At 34.9% G+C, this 21,628-nt stretch overlaps 2 protein-coding genes across 2 annotated transcripts; one reads left to right on the top strand and one right to left on the bottom strand.

The window, feature by feature from the left end:
* Positions 1-671: 671 nt before the first annotated feature.
* On the bottom strand, positions 672-3,765 carry LOC136759165 (G-protein coupled receptor family C group 6 member A). The gene is made up of 5 exons (XM_066714043.1): positions 3,722-3,765; positions 2,762-3,068; positions 1,556-2,374; positions 806-1,015; positions 672-683 (listed from the first exon to the last, which is right to left on the bottom strand). The coding sequence occupies exons 1-5, from the start codon at positions 3,763-3,765 to the stop codon at positions 672-674; spliced, it is 1,392 nt and encodes a 463-aa protein (XP_066570140.1).
* Positions 3,766-7,474: 3,709 nt separating this feature from the next.
* On the top strand, positions 7,475-21,076 carry rfx6 (regulatory factor X, 6). Its single transcript, XM_066700121.1, has 19 exons — positions 7,475-7,771; positions 7,909-8,053; positions 8,525-8,648; positions 9,265-9,326; positions 10,218-10,295; positions 11,153-11,180; positions 12,936-13,043; positions 13,263-13,340; positions 13,424-13,537; positions 13,633-13,682; positions 13,929-14,088; positions 14,328-14,472; positions 14,984-15,093; positions 15,184-15,301; positions 16,296-16,418; positions 16,777-16,983; positions 17,378-17,890; positions 18,727-18,939; positions 19,260-21,076. Exons 1-19 carry the CDS (start codon positions 7,570-7,572, stop codon positions 19,442-19,444), a joined length of 2,763 nt encoding a protein of 920 aa, XP_066556218.1. The 5' UTR covers positions 7,475-7,569; the 3' UTR covers positions 19,445-21,076.
* The last annotated feature ends 552 nt before the right edge of the window (positions 21,077-21,628 follow it).

Raw genomic sequence — 21,628 nt, 5'->3', positions numbered from 1 at the left:
CTCTGATGGCTACTTCCAGCAGGATAATGCACCATGTCACAAAGGTCGAATCATTTCAAATTGGTTTCTTGAACATGACAATGAGTTCACTGTACTAAACTGGCCCCCACAGTCACCAGATCTCAACCCAATAGAGCATCTTTGGGATGTGGTGGAACGGGAGCTTCGTGCCCTGGATGTGCATCCCACAAATCTCCATCAACTGCAAGATGCTATCCTATCAATATGGGCCAACATTTCTAAAGAATGCTTTCAGCACCTTGTTGAATCAATGCCACGTAGAATTAAGGCAGTTCTGAAGGCGAAAGGGGGTCAAACACAGTATTAGTATGGTGTTCCTAATAATCCTTTAGGTGAGTGTATTCACTTGAAAACACACACAAAAATGTATTGTGAAAAGAGGTGTAATCATGTGTAGGTTTAATCAAATAAAGAATATTACTAATGCTGCTTTGCATTAAACTTTCTCTCCACCCTTGGCAATACTCAGAAACCCACCCATGTATCATGCCACCCCTCACTGGGGACAGCGGTGTTCATATGCACTCCACATGGTTACCTCCCAAACATTAGGATTGAAATCATACTGGGTCACTTACGTTCTCCAGGGGAATAAAATCCTTTCTCACAGGCAGTACAAACACTGCAACAGGCCTTTTGCTTTGTTTCAATTAATTCATGTCCTGGCGCACAGGATTTGGAACAGTTAGCATATGTTATCTGAAAAGAAAACACATGCTTAAATAGTACATTTAAATTTCTCTAATTAAGCAGATTCGTGGATCAATATAATGCAAACACATACCGTAACATTTTCCAATGGTTTCAGAAAGTCATCAGTCAAATTTAATTCTCCAGAGTAACTATATTTTCCAATTTGCACGATATCCACAGATCCATTTGATGCTTTCCAACCAAGTATATCATATCCCACACTGGGGTCTCCATTTTGATCAAATTCCATGTGTGTCCTGTTATTCAGTGTAAACTTTACTTTTTTTAGTTCTTCCAGTAGCTGGAAGAAAAGAGAGTATGGCCATCAAGTAATTTAATATTTTTACAAAACCAAGATACTAATATGATGTTTTAAATGTCTACTAATTAGTTTCATTTAGTTATTCTAGTCAAATAATATAACCTATACCATTTTATTAGTACTGAATCATCAAAAGCAATACATTTATTTTTGTAATAAATGCTCAAGAAGTATTGAAAATAGAAAGCAACAATTGCTATTTTCAGGTGCAGACACTCGTTCAAAGTTAATAATGAGAGACATTTCAATTAACAAAGTAATTAATAACAGTGTGAGTGAGATTCACACAGGACACATATCAAAGCATGCTACAAATAATGTGTGATATACCAGTGAATAATATTATTACCACATAGATTTACTTTCCAATATTTTCCTACATTTACATTTTTTTTTTAAGGCAAATGAAAACAAAGAACAGGGCTGACCTCTGGCATTATTGTAAGATCACAGCATTTTCAGTATAGATCTTTTAAACTGTAGAAATAATAATAGTTATTAAAAGTGTATTGCACGTACCTCCCAGGCTGAGAACTTGAATTTTCTGTCACATGTTTTACTTTGGCATTTTAAAAGGCTTTGCAAAGCTTTAGCTATGACATTTACTGCAAGATATGTGTTGTAACACTCATCAGTATCAATATAATTAGTAAGACAATTTATATCTGCACAGCTTCCAGTTACATTTGGATACAAATTCATTGAGCAGTTTCCTTTATCTTCAGAGGCTGAGTTGGAGCACAGAGGATAAGAGTGCAGGTATTCACAGAAAAAGCCAATATGCTTATATTCTTCTTGTATAATTAAATTATGTAAATACTCCTTAAATCCAGGAACTTCATTTCTATTGGGAACAAAACCAATAATCGTCCCAATATGTTCAATACCCCTCATGCTCGATATAAGACTCGAAGTAGACCATGCATCACTTGCAATCCAGGTTCTGTTTATATCAAGTTTAATGGCCTCTTCAAACAGTATCTTAACATTTAACTCCTGAGTGAAAATTACAATAACCTCAGCAGATGAGTTGATGATTGTATTAATTATCTTTTGTAACTCAGTTCGAGTGTTATTATTGTTTTTTGAAAAATCTGCTGAAATAATCTCCTTGAAGGCAATACACAAGTCAAGGTCTGTTGCATGCTCCATCAAACATTCAACTCCATATTTGCCGTATTCATCATCACTTCCAATGGCTCCAATGCTTTTCCAGTTCAAATGCAATGCAAGTTCAGCAATAGCCTTCGTCTGGCAAGCATCACTTGGGACTGTACGCAGAAAAGTTGGAAATTTGGTCTTGCTGCTGAGAACTTCACTTGTTGATGCATAGCTAATCTGAGAAGATAAAGAATATGAACAGTTTTCAGATGCATAGTTTCAAGATAATGACATTAAATAATAAAAGATTTGGCAAAAAGTGTCATCCATAATTCAGTTTTTATTTCTTGCACTGCCTCAGCAGTTAGACAGTTTACATTTTATAGGTTAAATATTAAGAAATTATAAGTAAATCGAATATTTCAGCATTAAAATTTATTTAATAAATGTAGGAATATCATTCACAATGCTTTAATACAATGTTTTATACAAATTGAAATACATAAGGTTCACAGAACGTATTTAATATTATTATTTTTTATTTATGTGTTGTTGTTTTTTAAAGTTATATATTGATATTTAGGAATATATAATATTAAACTGCTTAAATATAGGTGACCATACCTGTGGTATATAGAGCAGAGTTAGTAAACGAGCCACTGCAATTGATACTTCTGAATGTCTCTCTCCAATGATTACTTTTACATGTGGATCATAGCTGCTGAAATTACTGTCCAGTGGAAAACAGTTTTTAGCAGAATCACCTTCATTATCCATGAGCTTTAAAACTGTTTTGATTGCCATGCTGACATCTCCACACGTGTCATAGATTTCATAGCCCAGTTTCACATCAGCTAGCATTGAAGAATTGTTAATCATTTCAATGGTATAAATCATTGCTAGTGACTTGACAAACATCCGAATATCAAATCTAGATGCAAAAAAAAAGCATTATGAAAATATAAGTGTAAAACATTAAGATAGATATAAACATTCTTTATTTGTTTGCTTAATCATTTTTTTTAGATCTTACCACCACTTTGTTGATATTTGTTAAATGGAAGTTATTATTTATTTATCTGAGATATGCATTCAACATTTCCAAATGTCAATTATTCAGACAACCTAAAAAACACAGTCTGCATATATATTCCTTCCAACCTTTCCCCATGTCTTCCATTTTTAGAGCTGTTTTAAAACTAAATCAATTCAAACATATGGCTTATAAACAGGTAAAGATGTAAGTATAAACAGAAGTATGGATACATAGATTATTGCAAACACATATGTCTGTTTTTAATGTTTAATTTTACTTACGAAGAGCAGGAAAAAGCAGTTGGCAATTTATCATTTCTGTTGAATTGTGTGTGCAAAGGAAATAGTCCTCCAATTATGATATCTCCTTGAACACGAACACCTCTCACCCCACCCTGAAAGCTGCTGGCACAGTCCCTAGTTGAATTATTACAGTAAATCATGTTGAAAGCTAATGCTACTAAATAAACCCACATCTTAATATGTATGGACGAGCAGAGGTTGAAAAAATTTCGTAGCATAGGCTGAATGCTCTGACAGCAACAATACTTTATACAGTAAACTATGCTTTCAGTTCCTTGCTGCTGTGGCATTACAACTACCTTATAAAGCACTCACTGCTACACACACTGGGAAGGGATAATCAGTGATTTGCATGTATTTTTACCATGTCATGTTGTTTTGAAATGCACATTAGTTCCTCAAATGAAAAGAGAAAGAACACGATGAAACACATACATATATATATATATATATATATATATATATATATATATATATTTATATATATATATATATATTTATTTATTTAGACAGCGCTAAGATACTGGTACAAGATCAAAAACTGAAATTGTATAGAATCCCTAAGCAGAGACAGAAAAGGTGTTTACAAAGTGATTGTTCTAAACATAGCAATAACGATTTAACAGTTACGGAAATGGTATAAGGTTAAGGTTAAGGTTAAGGTTAAGGTTCAGGTTCAGGTTCAGGTTAAGGTTAAGGTTACATTTTAATAACAATTAAAGCCATAATACTATATACACTTTTTGGGAAAAGAGGAAGACAATATGGATTGTAATTGTATCTGTATTTGTACACATTTGGAGCATACAACAAAGACATTTGTGCTTCCTGTTTGGACTTCTCCTTGATTTGGTTTAAAATGTCCTAATATCAATCGAACTGCAGCTGTGAGTTTTGTAGTCCAGGTCTTCAAGCGCAGAACAGAGGTTAAAGTATATCCTTAGACCTGGATCCAATTTAAAATAATTTCAGCAGTCACAGTTTTAATACACAGCACAGAAGTTGTGTTTAACTGTTGGTCTGCTCCAGACCATCATGTATACAGGTGACAAAGCTACTACCCTGGTCTTGAGGATTCCCAATCCAGTTAGTTTTATAGATCACCATACATCACCAATGTATAAAGGCTGAGGACACAAGTTATTTATAGATTAATTAAACAAATAACTTATTAAATTAAGCGGAAATTACTGCATCTCTGTGTTTGTTCATTATAATAAGTTATATTGTTTGGCATGTTAAATACCCCACATTCTATTTTAGCTTTAGCTGTTATAGCCTTGCATACTAAATGTATGCAGAGAGACATTTGCATTAAAGACAAATTATTTTGCAAATTTTGTCAACACATTGTGAAATTGTTTATCTGTTATAATCTTGCTACAGTGGTTTGCATTCTTACAGTCACACTCATATATTTATATTAATATGTATTTAGCGCACGTTAAAGTAATTCACAAAAAAACTTGACTACATGGGCTGTTGTGTAAAGTGTTTCAGTTTCCTTTTAACCACAAATCATTTGGAATAATATTTAAAAATGGCCTGGGTCTTCCTCACTATTTTTCAGCATTATTCATATTTCTGTTGATCATTCAGTAATTCTGTTCGTTATTAACAGTAGTCATTTGGGGGAATCTGTGACTGGCAATGTGCAGTTGTAGTAGAAAATATTCACACCCTTCATTTGATACAATGCTAATATATATTTCTCAGTTAGCCTATATATTTCCAGAGTTGTTTTATAACATTGATTCACCATAGAGAAAACAGTAAGGATTTTATTTGATTGAACTTGAGTTATGACAGGTGATGGTTACATTTTTGACAACCACCCATTGATTTCTAATCAATACAATTTTATATTTGACTTCTTACGCATTTTTTTATTAAACTTTCAAATTTGTATTCCTTTTTATACTAGGTGTCCTAGCAAACTTCCCCAAATGTACACTAGGTGACACTAAAGACTAGAAATGACAGTACAGGGTTTGTGCGCTTAGTTATTTAAATATAAGCCTGCTTCAGCCTAATTGTATGTTGAAATCACATTTTAGTCATGTCCATGGTCTATATTTGACTTCTAAGAGGATGTATTTAATTTATTCCTTAATTCACTTGCAACCAATTCACTCGCTTCCCAAAACCCAAAACAAAACACAAAAGTTGGTAGAGCTCTCACTTGTACTTGATGTAAAGACCATGCTTTACAAATGTCTCATTGAAGGCAAATTAATCACATTGGAGTTTAATCTTTTCTATTTAGGGCACATTAATTAATACTTAAACTATACTATTTTGTGCTCATATTCTGAAATGTATAATTAATTATGTATATACAATGTTACATCTGAATGTCAGTTGTATGTAGACCTTGAAATTAATTCAAGCTTCTCTGGTTCATAACTGCATCTCCATTGTGACCACTGAAACATTACAATTATGAAAATGTTTTTTTACTCCTCATGTTTTTCTTTTTTTTTTTTTTAAGCAATGTTTCCCAGTTTGTTTTTGTAGTGGGTGAATTATATTTAGGAAACCATACTATTGTAGTTTGTTTATTTTTCTACAGTTAACCTGATTTAATTCACATAAAATATGTTAGTTCATACCTGTAATCTGACCTTTAATATAATTAATACTTTGGAACTCCATGCAAACACTAGGTTATTTAATTAATTAAAGTGTCATCTCAAGACGCATCTTTTCCGACAGTACTAATATTAGTCCTTTTATCCCTGCTAGATAGCACTTCACTGAGTTTTATTTGCTTCTTGCGTTCTTGATTGTTTTCCTTCTTGCTCCCTTTCCTGTAGCCCTTGACTGTGACCCAACATCTTGACAGCACTTAGCTTTTACCGTCCAGGATGTAGGACCTCACTTACTGTACTTGCCTGTGCAAATTGTAAATTGGAATTTGTAAAATGTATTTTGAATTGCTATGTTTTAGTTAAATTGAATTTGTAATGATTGATGCCTTGTACTTACTGTATTTTTGCACTTTGTTTGCACTTATGTTGTAAGTCGCCCTGGATAAGGTTGTCTGCCAATAAATAAAATAAATAAATAATAATAATAATAATAATAATAATAATAATAATAATAATAATAATAATAATAATAATAATAAATGGTAGAAAAACAGAAAGAAAATATTAATTAAATACAACAAATACAGCGATTGGGGGAAGCTATTATTTGATTTCCTTCCTGTCTGGGGGGATCTTTTTCCAAGTGTCATCATACACTGAAGAAACTAGACACTGGACTGAACGTGACAGAGGCATACAAACTTAGAGACAATTAACTGTCACAGTCTATTTCTTAAAGTTAGTCTGTTTGCTAATTTCTTATTGAGATCAAATGAATTCAAAGGACGACCATGCCATTCTTTCGACACAGCCTGGAGTTGTTTCAGCGATGCTACTGGGGGTAAAACGAAGACATCCTCACATTTCTATCCAGATTACAATAACCTCTATATGTGAATCTGTTCCAGGTTGTTACAGTGACAGCTTTTCTAGACTATCATTGCTGCTGGACTTCACAGGAGAGGACAATATAGGCAGGCAGAGAGCGGAGGTGTTGTCTGCTGTAGTTAATCATTAATTCACAGAAGCGGCTCCCTGTTTTACTAATGGGATACATACATCTTCGCCCCTGTGACGTGGTACTGAGCTTTAATTAAGGCTCTGGGGCAGGAACGTTTTCATAGTAAAAGTTAATGGATCAAAGCTAAAGCCTGCTGTTTATCAGCCGCTTTTATTCTGATATCAATGTTTTACTAACAGAAAGGCGTGTTTGTAAGATGTAGTTCAAATAGCTAATGTACACAAGGGAACCGAAATGGTCCAAGAGTAGTAAAACAGCCTTTGAGAAGAGGTGGATGCGACCCTGTTCACAATGGCATCTCCTTCAGAGAGGGATCTGGTGGCACCAGTGTCCACCAGCCGCCGGTAGAAGAGCGCAACGCTTCTGTGGATGCTGGAGGATTGTCGTCTGGAATAAGTTATACTCTATATAAAAGATATATTTGATACAATTATACTTTAACTACACCCTACGTATTTTTGATTAGTATATTCAGTTTAAACATGCCAATGAAAAGGATCGCTGTGTGCCCAAATGGCCTGGACTCATTTCATCAGCCCCCCCCAAAGATGCCCTGCAGAGTGCAGGAGCAGCCCTACACAACTGCGCTGGGGGGCGAGGAAGAGCACGCCGCAGAATTAACAAGCAATTCCGCACCAAAGTGTGAGGAGGAAGAGGAGGATTTAGGTATTAAGTCAGGTGAAAGTTCATGTATTTCAGTATGAAGACTTCATTGACAGTCGGCGGACGTATTGTTTTTTTTTTAAAATGTTATGTAACTACTGCCAATAATAACAAATGCTTTTGTTTCATTGTGTTTTTATTATTTAAATATTTGGTAGAAGACTGCAACGAAACGCCTTCCTCTGAAGAGGACCTGGACTCGCCAGAAAGCCGAAAAGATTTAGTTTTCAAATCTATCCAGAAGAAAAGTATTACTCAGATAATCAAGGACAAGAAAAAGCAAACACAGCTGACTTTACAGTGGTACGTGAAATGAGTCATAAAACAAACTCGAAGGGGACATATTCCAAAGCAGGACACGATGATGGAAATTAGGAAATGTACGCCCAACAGTTACAGAAAAAGAGAGCCCCCGTATGGGTAAATACACACAGACGTCTAGATGCACAGGCTGAACTGTAAAGCCAGTCTTTTCTGACTTTGTGTCTTTGATATGAAGTTCTCACCTCCTGTAGTTGGAGACAGCAGGGTGGAGGGTGCTTGGACTTTTGCACTAATTAATAGAGATCCAGGGGTTCAGTCCCAGGTGGGGTCAGTGCTGCTGTACCCTTGAGCAAGGTACTTTACCTGGATTGCTCTAGTAAAAACACAGCTGTATATAAGGCTATATGTATATAAAAATAATTCTGAGTTTCCCTAAATAAGGATGTTGACAAGAAATGTAATAGTTTGCAATAATTAAGGAACATTTTTCCTCTTCTCATTCTTTTCCAGGCTTGAGGAAAACTACATTGTCTGTGAAGGTGTTTGTTTACCAAGGTGTATCTTATACGCTCATTACCTAGATTTTTGTAGGAAAGAAAAACTGGATCCCGCTTGTGCTGCTACCTTTGGGAAGGTAAATCTACCTGTGCATTTACTCTGGACACTTGATAATCTATTTAATTCTACTAATGTTTTTTTGTGGTTTGGGAAACTAGAGGAAATGTAGGAAAGGTGTTTTGACAGAGCACTTGTTTATTTTTCAACCAAACACCACAGTAAAACGCAAGTGCGGGCAGCAGCACAAAACATTTGGTGGGTGAGAGTAGCAGATCTGGATTGCAGAAGTGAGGCAAATTCCTTTGACTGAATCTGTACGAGGAAGTGGGTTTACTAGAACACTTTTACATGGATAAATGATTCTTGTCTGGCTAGACAGTGATTAAAACCCTGAACCTTAGAGAAATAGAGTTACATTGTCTGCTATGCAATCCCATTCCACTTCCCATTCCCTTTTAGAGACACTTGATATATATTGAGCAGGTTACTGTTTTAATTGTAATTTCCATAAGATTAAATTCAAATGAATATTACATTATATTTTGAAATAACAACAGACTTAAAAGGATCAATTAATCAAATATAATGCATTTTGTGTTTCATATGCATTAAACAAATCTGAACATGTTTTCTGTTTTAGGAGGATCAAATGTAATTAACTATCTTTCAAGCCTTTTTTAATTTATTTCTAGACTATCCGCCAGAAATTCCCTCTCCTGACTACAAGGCGTCTTGGAACTAGAGGTCACTCAAAGTAAGAAGAACAGGTTTAAATGTGTTTTCTACTCAGGTACTGAAGTGATATTAGGAAATTTACTTGTAAACCTCCATGGTGGATTAATATATGAATTAAATGTATCTAATTGCCTTACTTAATAAAAACACTCTATCAAAAATAAGAATCTGTTAGTTAAAGCAGTAATACGTCATCACAGAAATAGCTGCCTAAATTCTATTCTAGGAGATTTGTCAATGGTGAGGCCAAAATTAAAAACAACAAAATAATCTTTCTTTCCACTGAAAATATAGTTGAATGGTGCTAGGAAAATTAATCCGATTTCCTGCCAATGCCTCCTTATGATATTTTATACATTTATAAGGAAAACCTTTATCCAAAGTTCTGTTTCCACGAAGGGCATCAGCCATGTAAAGCTGTTTCTAAAAATGTGGAGTGCTGTTTAATCAAAATCTATCATCGCAGAGCTCTGAAGTTATGTATGTTCAATTTACTTTAAGGTATAATTATGCGTTTTATGTCCATTGTTGAAGTGTCAACAACAACAACACAACATTAAAAATAAATAATCTATTTATACATTTATTTTAATCCCAGTACTACACATTTTGGCTTGTTATGACAAATAGTGTTAATGAAAGAATATATAATTTATATATGAGTTCATACTTTCTTGAAATAAATTACTTTTTCTCTGATTCATTACAGTGTTTTGATAGTTTTAGTGCTCAGGGACAAGTCTGACAATGCTTTAGTCCTTATGTCAACTGAATTATTTGAACAGCTGTAATACCTGATATTCCTGGGGCATTATATAATAAAGTTGTTTTTTTCTTCTTTGTCTCCAAACAAAACAAAATAACATGACCCTTTATAGTAATAATGTGACCCTTTTTTAATGTCACACAGATATCATTATTATGGAATCGGCATTAAAGAAAGCAGCGCATATTACCACTCTGTGTACTCTGGAAAAGGCTTGACAAGGTAACTTCACCCAATGAACATCCGCTGTTCATTTGTCTCCTTTTTATTATTGCTGTTATCAGTATCTTTCTTTATTAGTCAACAGCTTGATAACACAAATGGTATTTGTCTTAGAGAAAGCAGCCCGGAATACTATATTACATGGTGCCCAGTATTCCAAACAAAGAGCAATCTGTTTCTATGTTGTAAATTAAATCTGTGTTCATCTTTCTCCCTGGGTAATGGATACCTGATTTTCTTTTTCTATTTTTTATAATGATATCTTGATTTTTATTTAATAAGAGGCATATTTAGGAAAAGCCTTTTGTAATAAATGAAAAATGTAATGCAAACAGTGTGCTTCTCTGCTGATAATAAATGCACATCAGAGACAATGTACACACACTTCAGGAAGGTTAAAAATGTTCCAGGCCTTAAATAGGAAGCACCAGAGACCATTGTCACTACAGCAGTTATAGCTGAATCTATATAAACAGCCAAGTCCCAGCATTCTAGATTTCCTTATTCTTTATTTATGCTTTGTCTTCAGCAGCTTTTATAGCTTTATATTTTGCTCTTTAAATGATGTATTCGTGCAGTTATTATTTCTGTATGCTATAATGAAAGTTTTCTTCAGTAAAAAATGAAAAGACAGGATTATCTTTGACATGTTTCTTCTTCAGTTTGAGACTATTCAACAGACAATGGTCTCTTTCTTTATGTCCTGGTTTGGACTCAGATCTTGCAGACTCCCCCAAGTCTGTCTGCTAAGAAGCCACATCTGCTTGACTTTATGTATAGTGTCATACTAATATTATTTTGAAAACACAAGTTGCTTATTTGACAACTCAAAGCACAATGCATATGTTTTATTTTAGATTTTCTGGAAGCAAGTTAAAGAACGAGGTAAGGAAGAATATCCTGTCTATAGAACATTTATTTCACTGTTTATATATATATATATATATATATATATATATATATATAAAAGTGTTATACTGTGGGAACTTTGTTTAATCTTATGCGGAAAATAAGAACATATTTCTTGAAAACAGTTAATGAATGGATTCTATTTGTTACTTTTCAAAATATTGAGCTCTTTGTTATCTTCAAAATTAGTCCATAATTAGCAACTACATGGCTAATTAAATAGATAATATTGTAGCCATTACCTTAATGTTAAATGGTCATTAGTACCAGATGGCCCCAAACTAAATGTTGTTTGGCAGTATACACAGTATATATAAAAAGAATACAGCTTTATACAGGCAAGGTGATGTAAATCCATTAGTGCTGCAAAACAATTCAATAGCCTTCTAATTAAATTAGCACTTAAATTATTTGCAGTACTGTAATGCATTTTGAAAGATTTTATTATTATTAAAACAATTAACAACATTTCAAGAAAATTGTGGTCATTTTGAAGTCAGGGGACAAATTTGCTTTTTCCTGTGTTGTTTTGTTATTTACTCAGGAAGGATGTGCACTATAGTTAATTTCTTTTGTAATATGAACACATATTGTTGATTATATAACTAATTTAAAAGGAGTGAAGCACAACATTAATATTGTATGTAGTTTGGTGTTGGTGTGTCCCATGAATCTCAGAAGGAGTGCTGTACAGAGGGATTGTCTAAAGATTTCATTCTCAGGGGTTCAGTAATGATAGTGTCATGATAAAATACACAACCTACATCAAAAATGAAAAATGCAGCTTTGGAATAAAGAAAGCAATGACTTCTATAAGGTCTCGTAATATCTCATGACATCCATCAATCCATCCATTTTCAAAACCGCTTAACCATGTGGGTCGCCGGAGCCGATCCCGGCAAGCATAAGGCACAAGGCAGGAACACACCCATGATGGGACGCCAGTCCATCACTGGGCACACGCACACGCACACACACACACACACACACACACACACACACACACACACACACACACACACACACACACACACACACACACACACACACACACACACACACACACACAGGGCAATTTAGCATGGCCAATTAACCTAACCTGCATGTCTTTGGACGGTGGGAGGAAACCGGAGCACCCGGAAGAAACCCACGCGGACATGGGGAGAACATGCAAACTCTACACAGACAGACACCCAGAGTCGAGACTCGAACCCAGGGCCCCTGGAGCTGTGAGGCATATCTCATGACATACGCCTTTTAAATAGTGTGACTTACTTAAAAAATCTAAATTAAGTAAATTGATATGCATATACATTAAAAAATATATATATATAAGTTAAGGGAGTCTCTTATTATGGAAGACATGCCAGTTATGCAGTTTGGACAAGAGGAAGGTTCTGTCTGCATACACTGCGACACCCTTCACAAGACCTTTTTTTCTAATTAAAATTAACATTAAACTCTTCCTCTCCATCCAAAATGTTTTTGTACAGGATCCGCTGTAACTGACCTACAGTACCCAATCTACAGTACCTGTTGTGTTTTTATGCTGGTTAAAAGTTCAATTTCTGGTAACTGAAGATTTTTTAAATCCTGATCATTCTATGAATGAGACGACATTCATTCACCAGATAAGAGGTGTAGGGATGTTTGGAAATGCTGCTCTGTGATTGGTTGATTTCTCATATGTGATTCATATTTGTAAACCTTTTTTTTTATTGTATATCACAGGGAGGGTTCACAAGAAAGTATTCCCTCAGCTCAAAGACAGGGACGCTGCTTCCTGAATTTCCAAGTGCACAACATCTGGTACTTCAAGGATCCATTTCTAAGGAGAAGGTATCATCGGAAGCACATCTTAATTTTTTTGCTCCCTGTTTTTTTGCTAAAAGATAAGATATTGGTAAAAAATGCATTCTGTTTTCTACTCGGTCCCCTGACTGTGCTGTACCTTAAATTACATGTTAGGGAGTATAGACTACACAGAAATGTATTGGAAATCAGTAGCATCTTTAATTTCTTATGGGTAACATGTATTATTTATTAATTTATGAATAGGTGGACACCCTCATCATGATGTACAAAACTCACTGCCAGTGCATTTTGGACAATGCAATAAATGGCAATTTTGAAGAGGTGAGTATATGAAGAAAAAAAAACTTTCATTTCCTTCACTGTCATGGAAGGAACATTTTTGTCAATATTGTTTCTCTTTTCAGATACAGAATTTCTTGCTTCATTTCTGGCAGGGAATGCCTGACCACCTTTTACCCCTGCTGGACAATCCCATCATCGTTGACATTTTCTGTGTGTGTGACTCCATATTGTATAAAGTGAGTATTGACTTTGTCTCTTATTAAACACCCTAGCTCTTTTTGTGTCACGTACATGTATATCACACAATTAAATCTTATTACATGTCTTATAGGTGTTGACTGATGTTCTAATTCCTGCTACAATGCAGGAAATGCCTGAAAGGTAAACAGCAGTATTTATTTTTACTCTCAAAGTGGATATAGATGTTATAAACTGTTATGACATAGATTGCAATTGGTTAAAAATAATATTAATACTATTAACTGTATAGCTCTTATACTATACAGTCATTATGTCAAATTTTGATTTTAATATTAACTCTAAAGTACTTCTGAGATGCTCAGCCATACACATGTGCTAAGAAATAGAAGTTGATTGCACTGTTACAGCTCTGTCCTCTCTTGTCAGCTTGCTTGCAGAAATCAGGAACTTCGCAAAGCACTGGGAGCACTGGGTGGTCTCATCTCTTGAGAATCTACCAGATACCCTGTCTGAGAAAAAGCTGCCAATTGCACGAAGATTTGTGTCCTCATTAAAACGACAGACTTCATTTTTACATCTAGCCCAGGTAGAGAAATAACTCAAATACCTGATGAATGATAAAATGATGTAAAATTAATGATGATTGTTCAAGGAGGTAGAGGATTATGATTGTGAAGCAATAGAAATTAAATGCAAGGAAATCACTCATAACACAATTTCTGCCATTAATTCCATATTCTATAATTTGTGTAACTACATAAAAATAATCACAGCTCTCTTTGTTGATGATAGTGCATTTGACCTTTTTGTAACATTACCCCCCAGATTGCCAGACCAGCTTTGTTTGACCAGAATATTGTGAACTCAATGGTGTGTGACATTGAAAAGGTGGATTTAAACAGCATTGGTTCACAAGCCCTCCTCACTGTCTCTAGTGGCAGTGACCAAGACTCAGACTTGTATTCAGAATGTAAGTGTACAGAATGCATTCAGGACTCCTTGTGTTATTTACCCAGGAAATTGGATATTAATACCTTTCAGTGAAAATGACAAACACTTTACCAAAATTAATGTTTATGAATTCTACTACGACCTTTGATACAGTATCACTGCAACCTAGAAAATGTTTCCTACTCGATTTACACACACACACACACACACACACACACACACATACACACACATATGTTAATATAGATAGATAGATAGCATTTAAAAAAGTATATCTATTGTCAAGTGCGATATCTTTATTAAATTGAAAGTTTTAAACTGAATATGCAGTCCAAAAGTGAAAATCACAAAATAAAAAATAAGTATTCATTGTCCTCAACAGTAAACAATATCTACACTTCCTCCACAATGTATCTTATTTAAATTAGCCAGTCAGTAAATTAATCACATTTATTGCATAAAAAATAAAAAATGTGTCGTATGTATCTCTGAAAACAAAAATTCCCTGTGCTTTTCTTCATACATGCTAGATGACTCTATTACAGTGTTCCAAGAGTTAAAGGACCTTCTTAAGAAAAATGCAACCGTGGAATCGTCCATTGAATGGTTGGACACTGTGGTGGAGCACAGAGTCATAAAGGTATTCTTAATTATCAAATGTTTTTTAAAGGATTATTAAAAGGTGTTAGTTTCTTTCATAGATTATGTTTAATTTGTTTCATTGTTTTAGCCAAGTAAGCAAAATGGTCGGTCTCTTAAAAGGAGAGCTCAAGATTTCCTCCTGAAATGGAGTTTCTTTGGGGCAAGAGTGATGCACAACCTCACTTTGAACAATGCAACAAGTTTTGGTAAGAAAAGATACATTCCATTCTTCCTTGACCAATCTTATAAAATGTGAACCAATATGCATTTGTCATTATCTGGTTGACAATGTGGTTTTCCTGCAAAACGTGTGTAGAAACAAATGAGACGTAATCAATAAACAACAAGTACTGATGTTAAGAACATAAAACTAAAAAGGATACGATCCAGAGGAGGGAGGAGGAGCTAAGTTGCTCTTTAAAATAAGCATCATTCAATGTCATAATTCATTACAAAAAAGCCATTATCATCATTCAAAAGGTAAAATATATGTTAGTTATTTTAATTTTATTAAAGTGCACAAAACCAAACCAAACCCCCCATACAATTATAATATATTACAATGTCCTGCTGTGGTGCATCGCAGACTAGGAAACTGTGTACTTGTTACCGTGAAATAATTAAAATGTCATTGAATTCTGATGAGTGAGTGATCCTTTTTCTAGTCAGATCTTCCATTAACATAGAAAGCAATAATAACCAAAACTTTTTATTTTTTATTTCCCTCAACTATAAAACACATGTATGATACTGATTATGCTTTCAGTTTTAAAGTAGATAGTGCTATTTTCAGTTTAATAATAAATCCATAATACATAGTGTGATATATGTTTTACCAGAACTAAGAAGCACACTTTGTTCTAGAGTTTTTGAATAATAAAATAAAATGACCTGTTCCAAGTAAGCAAACTCTTATCAGCTTCATTGTGTGTCCTGATTTAGAAACATAGGGACTCTCCCACTTTCCTCAGTTCTGTCCTTTGATGGTGTTGATGTTGCCAAACAGTCTGGAGGGCAATTGTGCAAACTGATGGGTTAAACAGTGAACAGAGATTAAATCCCAGAGGAGTTCGACCATTGTGGTTGAATGAGAACTAAGAACAAATCACTTGATGTCTGGCAATTCTTTATATGTTTGGAGCGCTATTTGCAAAGTGTATGAGATGGTCACCAAGATACTATTCTCTGTACCTGTAACAGGTTCATTTCACTTAATCCGAATGCTGTTGGATGAGTATATCCTATTGACTATTGAAACACAGTTCAACAATGACAAGGAGCAGGAACTCCAGAATCTGTTAGACAAGTATATGAGAAATGCAGGTACAGTACATTTAAAATACTGACTTTTAAAATTTGCCTTATGGGAACTATGTTTTATATGAATTAAAGTTAATTATTAAAAAATATTATTTTGTATTAAATATTAATCCATAAGCTAGGTCTTTACCAATGATTTTGCTGGAAGTCACCCGAATATACACAATAGTTTGTGTCATATTCTTGCTATATTTAGAATAACAATTAAACTGAAACATTGAAAGTTTAAAAGGATTGTTTGATACAATTCTTCTTATTGATATTAACTCAGATTGATATGTCCCCAGTAATAAATAATGCTGAGTATCCTCAGAGGAAATTACATTAAAATACTATGCTTGTGTCTGTGTGTGTTTTTTAGATGCCAGCAAAGCAGCGTTCACAGCATCTCCGAGCTCCTGTTTTCTTGCCAACCGTAATAAATCCAGCACTATCTCCAATGAGTCGTCTGTAAAAAATGAATCCCTCTCAGAGCACCCATACCTGTCTCTGACTGCTAACCAGCACAGCATGGGCACAAACATGACTGTCTTCCCAGGTGCAGAGTCAGACAGCATCCCAATACCAGGTACGGCTCTGTGTGGTCACATCAGGAATCAGTTCGCTTTCTCTTTTTTATGTTACCAAGGATACAATGTGGAACATACGCACGCACAGACAAACTCAGATACACACACACAAAAGGCCTAAAATCATCCAATAAGAATGACTGCTTTTCTCTGCAGTACTTGATTAATGAAATACAATTAATTTTATTAATGACTTGGATGTGCTCCATGATATCAGACACATTTTCCACAGAGCTCCTCAGCCAAGAGGTCACAGATTTTCCCTGAACAAGCTTGACAGTTATGTAATAAACAAGTGATGTAATTTATCTTAATTTGAATGTCTCCTTATATCCTTTGAACACTATTGTACAATTAAAGCTTATTTAACCAATCCTCCTCCTATCCCTTTAGGGCAGATGGATCTTTCCCAGAGCAGTGGCCCCCTGATGACCCCGCCCATCTCCCCAGCACTGATGAACAGAGGAAGCGTGATAAACCAGGGCCCAATGGCGGGAAGATCTCAGACTGGCTGCACAGCCTTACAGACACATGGCACCTGCCCCACATTCTCTGACCCGATGTACCAGAGCCTGCCACCGGCCAACCCAAACTATTATGCCACCGGCTCAAACTATCAGCCCATGTTCAGGCCTCAGACTCATGGGCCTGCAGTGTATCAGCACCGCACGGACAGCAGCCGCTACACGTCATTTAGCGACCAACAGTTGTCTAAGGATTACTTCAGTAGCAGCTGTGCTGTTTCCCCTTACAACTCCAGGCCCACGTCCAACTTTGGCTCTCCGCCAGATGCCAATGCAGAGGCACAAAACATGCAGCTGATTAACTCGGGGAACTATAATTTTATCGGAAACTCACTGAGTGGAAGCTGTCAAGGAACATCCTATCCAGCTGTTGGACCAAATGGTGAGTGATTTTGACAGATTTACAGCTACACACTTATCTTGTCTTTTCAAGTCAAAGGTGCTTTTTGTAATATGAAATACCAGAAATGATAAAGCCATCTGGCAAAACTTTTCACAAGTTTTGAGTTTTTGAGAGGCATAAATATTAATTTGGCTTCTGTTGGTTTACTTTCAACTTTGGAAAGGAAAACCCAATAATCATATACTTGTTACATTCTGCTTACGTCATGTATAGTTTACTATCCAAATTGTCCTGGCTTGGGTCTCCTCCTGCACTTCCTTCACTATGCAGTATAACAGTGGCCTAAAGTACAGCTTGTCATGCCTGTTGGTGTTTCTTTAATTTATTTATCAACTCACATTCACTTTAGTTACTTTTGGAAGTTTACTGGGAACTAAAATACACTACGTCCCTACATTATCATAGTAAAATATGTGTTCAGTCACACACATATACCTCTGTCAATGAGGATTTCTCTCACAATGATTGTGTGCACAAATCCAAATGCCACATGATACATTAAGATTCCAATCTGGAAAATATCACAACTCATATATAATATAGCAAATCAAGTTAAATTGATTTTGAAACTTTCAGATTTTTTTTTTCCTCTTGAGCTTTTATGTACCTGAGAAACCTTTCATTATAGTCCCATTATTGTTTACTGACTGCATATTATTGGAAGTGTAAAAGGCACCAACACAGTGGGACATCCTAAATGAAGTAATGACTGGAATGAAAGTTTCCACAGCTGATGGAATCAAACAATCATACTTGACATCTTTTATGCACAAAATAAAAATAATATTGACTGTACACACACACACTTTTTTCAGGTTACTATGGAAACAGCAGTTACCATGACACTCAGAGACTCAGCTCTATGATAGACCAACACGTGTCTGTAATTAGCACTGTAAGCACTATACGCTCAGTACCAGTGTACAGTGACATCCACGACCCACTCAACATTTTAGATGACACCGGCAGGAAGACATCAGGCACTTTTTACACAGACTCTTCGGGATTAGTTTGCCAATCCCCTGTAGGTAAGTGTAAGCCAGAAACAGCTAAACAACAATAATAATAATAATAATAATAATAATAATAATAATAATAATAATAATAATAATAATAATAATGTATTTAGAAAACATTTCTAAATGTCACATCTATAGTTTTATTACAGATTGTTAAACAATATGTTCAGTATCAACTCTCCATGGTTTAATGTAATATTTAATTAAATGGATGCTTAGGTAGCAAACTCATTTCATATCAAAGTACTGCAGCAACTGTAGAAAGGGGGTGAACAAGAAAGTTGTTTGCTCAGATTTCTGGGGTATATTATGTTTTTATTTACACACAGGTTCGAATATGCCAGCGGCAGTTTCCTCCTCTGCTCCCTCCCATTGCATGTATGGAACATCAGGCCAGTACCCTTCCCAGGATGCAATGCCCAGTCACAGGCCATCTGCTGAAGTCAGAGACATGGTGTCATCTCTGCCCCCCATCAATACTGTCTTCATGGGAGCGGCAGGTGGAGGATCCTGACCACTCCTTTCCTCCAGAGGAACTTGACTCTCCTTTATTGCCGATAATTCTCCAGTCCATATCCTGGAAACATAAACCTAGAGGCTGCATAGAGCTTGAAGTCAATCTGTACATCTGTGTTTTTATTTATTAGTACAAAACCAGCAATTAGCAATCATTGCTGCCCATGAAAGGCAGTGAAACCATTGTTACCTCTTGTTGCAGTTCAGATTCATAATTTATTAAGATTGCTTATACATCCTGCTGTTTATTAAAGTGTCATAAATAATAATGCTTCAGCTGCTAAAAGCACCTAAACTACAGTTTAATTTCACAGGAAGTCATGGTTAAATATTCAAGTGTCTGAAAGTGTACTACTGTGTACTACTATTACTACTACTATTGTGTACTAGTATTAGTACTGGTGTAAAATGGAAAAGTTAACACATCAATTTGACCCCCGTTCTTCTGAAATATTAATTAGGAGCAGGAGAGCTAGACAAAAGGTATGGACTCTCAAAAGCAGGTAACCACAGGCACACAGGCTACACAATATAATGTAATAAACTACAAACATCCAGGGTGACTAAAAGTACAAGACAAAAGAGGAGCATAAAAGCTACAACAGTGTCATGTTTAGTGCACCACATTTAAAAAATGTATTTTTTGTATGTTCTCTGTTTGTAAAATGGTATAAAGAATGTATTGTTATTAAAACAGGTAGGGACATCTGTGCCTTTATAGTATTGAACATCTGTCAGTATTACTTTTACCTAGTTTATATTTAGTCATCAAAAATTGTAATGGTTTATGTAACTCACTTTGACAACATAATTTAAGCATTTGGTAATTACAAATCAAGGTTTTCATTACAATTTATTGTTATATTTCTTAGCAGGTGTCCTTTTCCAGGCCAACCTACAATTGTTACAATATATGAAATTATTTTTTAAATACAATTACCCATTAATACAGCTGTGTTTTAACAGGAGCAATCTAGGTACAGTGCCTTGCTCAAGGGTACATCAGCTGGGACTGAGCCCACAACCCTCCACACTATCTATCAGTACTCCACACTGCTGCCTGATGGTCAGACTAATTTGTTTTAAAACAGCAATGCAATAATACTCTATATCATTATATAATAGTCAGAATCTACTGCTTTAACATCAATTATTATAAACATCTCAGGCAATCAGGTTTTGAGCAGAGCATATATTATTCATTGTTAAAAGCTTGGATAAACTTTTTTTACCCATACACCCCACATTTCAAATATGTGGGAACATAGTGGGAACATAACACATGTGGGATGTGAATATTTAATTACACTACGATTAATAACAATAACAATAGATTACAATATATTTATGCTGTTTAGAGCTGATTAGATTCATTTCAGTTTTTAGGATGTTATTTTGCATAGAGTTTCCTCTGAGAAAGTGTTGTACTGCTGTTACTGTTATTTACTGTTATCCCAATAAGTGAGTAGGAACTTAGACCTTTGCTTGCAACATAAACATTTTATAGTGTACACTTGTATACTTTTGATCCTAAAAAATGAAAGAACTGAGATGTAATCTAGAAGCTGCCAAAAATGCATTCTGAACAACACAGGAGTGTTACTTAACATATACTAGTCAATCAATAAATACAAACCTTGCTACAATTATAATAAAATATGTTCTTTATTTGATTATCACCTGGCTTGGATGTTTTGTATATCAAGGAAATGTCACAGTAAACCTTTCAGTGTGCTTTGCATTTATTTCATTTCTTGTTTCACCATGCAGACCACATAAGACATTTTTAAAATATCTGTTATCACAACAATACTTCAGCTATTATCATGGTCAATAATTAGCTAATAATGCACATATACAAGCCAACACCAAACTGAATCTGGCATTTGAATTACAATAAAGTTACTAACAGGAAATGTACAAACTATATATGACTAAACTCCCAGCCGACTCTTGCATAGGCTGTAGTCTGACATTTTCAAATCTTGACAGAGTTAAAATCCACAAATGTAAAACCAATCAATCAATAAATGAATACAATCATCAGTCTTTTTGGAGTAAGTGCCAGAAATTCGTCATTCTAATGATTCACTAAAATAATTCATGGTAAAGTAAAGTTTGTAGAGTTTGTCTTTGGGTTTGTGTGTTTGTATAGCCTGCAAAAATCCACACAACAGTCAAT

Source organism: Amia ocellicauda, chromosome 1 (genome assembly GCF_036373705.1).
Source record: "Amia ocellicauda isolate fAmiCal2 chromosome 1, fAmiCal2.hap1, whole genome shotgun sequence".
In the NCBI taxonomy this organism is placed as follows: domain Eukaryota; kingdom Metazoa; phylum Chordata; class Actinopteri; order Amiiformes; family Amiidae; genus Amia; species Amia ocellicauda.
This window is presented reverse-complemented; position numbering and strand designations above follow the sequence as displayed.